General features: G+C 61.1%; 1 protein-coding gene across 1 annotated transcript; it reads left to right on the top strand.

Moving 5' to 3' along the window:
• Window positions 1-6: 6 nt before the first annotated feature.
• On the top strand, window positions 7-3,823 carry LOC142906749 (uncharacterized). Its single transcript, XM_076055161.1, has 4 exons — window positions 7-19; window positions 509-622; window positions 2,164-2,307; window positions 2,553-3,823. Exons 2-4 carry the CDS (start codon window positions 517-519, stop codon window positions 3,767-3,769), a joined length of 1,467 nt encoding a protein of 488 aa, XP_075911276.1. The 5' UTR covers window positions 7-19; window positions 509-516; the 3' UTR covers window positions 3,770-3,823.
• The last annotated feature ends 333 nt before the right edge of the window (window positions 3,824-4,156 follow it).

Below are 4,156 nucleotides of genomic sequence, written 5' to 3'. Positions count from 1 at the left end.
GCGCTGGGCATCGGGGCTCGTACGTACACACACGCACACGTACACACACACACACGCGTACACACACACACGCGTACACGCACGTACACACACGCACGTACACACACGCACGTACACACACACGCACACGTACACACGTACACACACACACACGTACACACACGCACGTACACACACACACGTACACGCACGCGTACACACACACACGTACACACACACACACGTACACACACACGCGCACACGCACGCGTACACACACGCACGTACACGCACGCGTACACACACGCACGTACACGCACGCGTACACACACGCACGTACACACACACACACGCACGTACACACGCGTTTTCACACACGCGCGCGTGCACACAGACAAACGCACGTATACGTTATGCCATGGCCGTCATTAACTGTGTTTTTGTGTGTGTCTGTGTGATGCCCCCCACCACTGGGACCCTCCCCCCCCCCCCCCCCCCCGTGCCCCCCCCCACCCCCGTGTCTCCATAGCAACGGGGATGTTCTTCGGTGCCGTGGGCAGCCCCTCGTCCGGGATGTCTCCGGCCATGACGCCCTGGAACCAGTCGGCAACGCCGGCCTACGGCGCCTGGTCCCCCGGCATCGGTAGCCACCGCCACCGCCTACCTGCCTGCCGACACACACGCCTAGACACACACCTAGACACACACCTAGACACACACCTAGACACACACCTAGACACACACCTAGACACACACCTAGACACACACCTAGACACACGCCTAGACACACACCTAGACACCTAGACACACACCTAGACACACACCTAGACACACACCTAGACACACGCCTAGACACACGCCTAGACACACGCCTAGACACCTAGACACACACCTAAACACACACCTAGACACGCCAACACACACACCTAGACACGCCAACACACATTACCTAGACACACGCCTAGACACACGCCTAGACACATACCTAGACACACACCTAGACACCTAGACACACACCTAAACACACACCTAGACACCTAGACACACACCTAGACACACACCTAGACACCTAGACACACACCTAGACACATACCTAAACACACACCTAGACACTTAGACACACACCTAAACACACACCTAGACACCTAGACACACACCTAGACACACACCTAGACACACACCTAAACACACACCTAGACACCTAGACACACACCTAGACACACACCTAGACACACGCCTAGACACACGCCTAGACACACGCCTAGACACCTAGACACACACCTAAACACACACCTAGACACGCCAACACACACACCTAGACACGCCAACACACATTACCTAGACACATGCCTAGACACACGCCAACACACATACCTAGACACACGCCTAGACACACACTTATACACACGCCTAGACACATACCTAGACACATGCCTAGACACACACCTAGACACGCCAACACACATTACCTAGACACATGCCTAGACACGCCAACACACATACCTAGACACACGCCTAGACACACACCTAGACACACACCTAGACACACGCCTAGACACACCTAGACACGTAGATACACGCCTAGACACACACCTAGACACACCAACACACATACCTAGACACACCCCTAGACACACACCTAGATACACGCCTAGACACATACCTAGACACACGCCTAGACACGCCAACACACATACCTAGACACACGCCTAGACACGCCAACACACATACCTAGACACACGCCTAGACACACACTTATACACACACCTAGACACGCCAAGACACATACCTAGACACACACCTAGACACACACTTATACACACGCCTAGACACATACCTAGACACCTAGACACCTAGACACAAGCCTAGACACACACCTAGACACGCCAACACACATACCTAATGACGATATTGTGATGTGGTGATGACGATATTGTGATGTGGTGATGATGACTGTCGTGATCATGATGTGTCGATGTTGTGTTGGTGACGACGATGATGTTGTGGTGGTGGTGTTGATGTGGTGGTGGTGGTGGTGTTGATGTGGTGGTGGTGTTGATGTGGTGGTAGTGGTGGTGTTGATGTGGTGGTGTTGTTGATGTGGTGGTGGTGTTGATGTGGTGGTGGTGTTGATGTGGTAGTAGTGGCGGTGTTGATGTGGTGGTGGTCCGTGTCGCGGTGCAGGCAGCGGCATGACTCCGGGTGCCGCCGGCTTCTCTCCGAGCGCCGCGTCGGACGCCAGCGGCTTCAGCCCCGGCTACTCCCCGGCCTGGTCGCCCACGCCGGGGTCGCCGGGGTCACCGGGGCCCGGCTACATCCCCTCTCCCGGTACGCTCGCTTACACGCTCGCTCGCCTACTCGGTCCCCTACACGCTCGCTCACCTACACGCATGCTAACCTACTCGCTCACCTACACACTCGCTCACCTACCTACTCCTCACCCTCCGGAGCGTCGTCTAAACCCGGAGGATTCCACCTCCGTGCGGAGACTTTTGCGCGGAGAATCTTTGGCGTGTCGTGTGCTGAGTCTCCATCCCCCCTCCCTCCCCCTCTGCCCCCCCCCCCGCCCCCAGGTGGACCCCTTTCTCCCAGCTACTCCCCGACGTCTCCCGCCTACGAACCCCGCTCTCCCGGCGGCTACTCGCCCCAGAGCCCCAGCTACAGCCCCGCCAGCCCCAGCTACAGCCCCACCAGCCCCAACTACAGCCCCACCAGCCCCAGCTACAGCCCCACCAGCCCCAGCTACAGCCCCACGTCTCCCTCCTACTCGCCCACCAGCCCCAGCTACAGCCCCACCAGCCCAAGCTACAGCCCCACCAGCCCCAGCTACAGCCCGACCAGCCCAAGTTACAGCCCCACCAGCCCCAGCTACAGCCCCACGAGTCCCAGCTACAGCCCCACGTCTCCCTCCTACTCGCCCACCAGCCCCAGCTACAGCCCCACCAGCCCAAGCTACAGCCCGACCAGCCCCAGCTACAGCCCGGCAAGCCCCAGCTACACCCCGACCAGTCCAAGCTACAGCCCCACCAGCCCCAGCTACAGCCCCACCAGCCCCAGCTACAGCCCCACCAGCCCCAGCTACAGCCCCACCAGTCCCAGCTACACCCCCACCAGCCCCAACTACAGCCCGGCGTCTCCCAGCTACAGCCCGACAAGCCCGAGCTACAGCCCCACCAGCCCCAGCTACAGCCCCACCAGCCCCAGCTACAGCCCGGCATCACCCGCCTACTCCGGCGCGGGTTTTCCAGCCCGGTCGCCCTCCTACAGCCCCAGCTCCCCTTCCTACAGCCCCAGCTCGCCCTCGTACAGCCCCAGCTCGCCCAAGTACACCCCGACCAGCCCCAGCTACAGCCCCACGTCGCCCGAGTACAGCCCGGCCTCGCCCAAGTACTCCCCGACGAGCCCCACTTACACCCCGACGAGCCCCAAGTACTCCCCGACGAGCCCCACGTACTCGCCCACCACCCCCAAGTACACCCCGTCGTCGCCCACCTACACCCCCACGAGCCCCGCCTACACGGCGACGCCCAGCGGCTACTCCCCGCCCTCGCCCAAGTACTCCCCGACGAGCCCCAAGTACACCCCGTCGTCGCCCACTTACACGCCCACGAGCCCCACTTACACGCCCACGAGCCCCACTTACACGCCCACCAGCCCCACTTACACGCCCACCAGCCCCACTTACACGCCCACCAGCCCCAAGGGCTCCTCCTACTCGCCCACGTCGCCCGGCTACAGCCCCGCGAGCCCCACCGTCAGCCCGGAGGACAGCGACGAGGAGGAAAGCTGAAGGGGCGGCGGAGGCGGCGGCGGAGGCGGCGGAGGCGGCGGAGGCGGCGGAGGCGGCGGAGGCGGCGGAGGCGGCGGAGGCGGCGGAGGCGGCGGAGGCGGCGGAGGCGGCGGAGGCGGCGGAGGTGGATTTTCCGTCGCGCGTCGGTCGCCATCGGCCAGCTGATGCCGGGGGAGCGTCGGATTTGTGGTGTGGGGGGCGGTGGCGGGGGGTGGCGGCGGACGTGTGTGTACGAGCGTTGGCGCGGAATCGCGGCAATTAAAGTGACGGAGAGAAAAGAGAAAAAAATCGAAAAAGGAACGGCGGGCGGGGGTGGGTGGGTGGGGGGGGGGATTGTTTTAAGTGTAAGTAATTATAAAAAAAAAGATAATTTTTATAAGCGGGGGG

Source organism: Petromyzon marinus, chromosome 70, assembly GCF_048934315.1.
Source record: "Petromyzon marinus isolate PM22_M1 ecotype Great Lakes invasive population chromosome 70, UKy_Petmar_22M1.pri1.0, whole genome shotgun sequence".
NCBI lineage: Eukaryota > Metazoa > Chordata > Hyperoartia > Petromyzontiformes > Petromyzontidae > Petromyzon > Petromyzon marinus.
The sequence above is the reverse complement of the archived record's forward strand: the minus strand, read 5'-3'. Positions and strand labels throughout refer to the sequence as shown.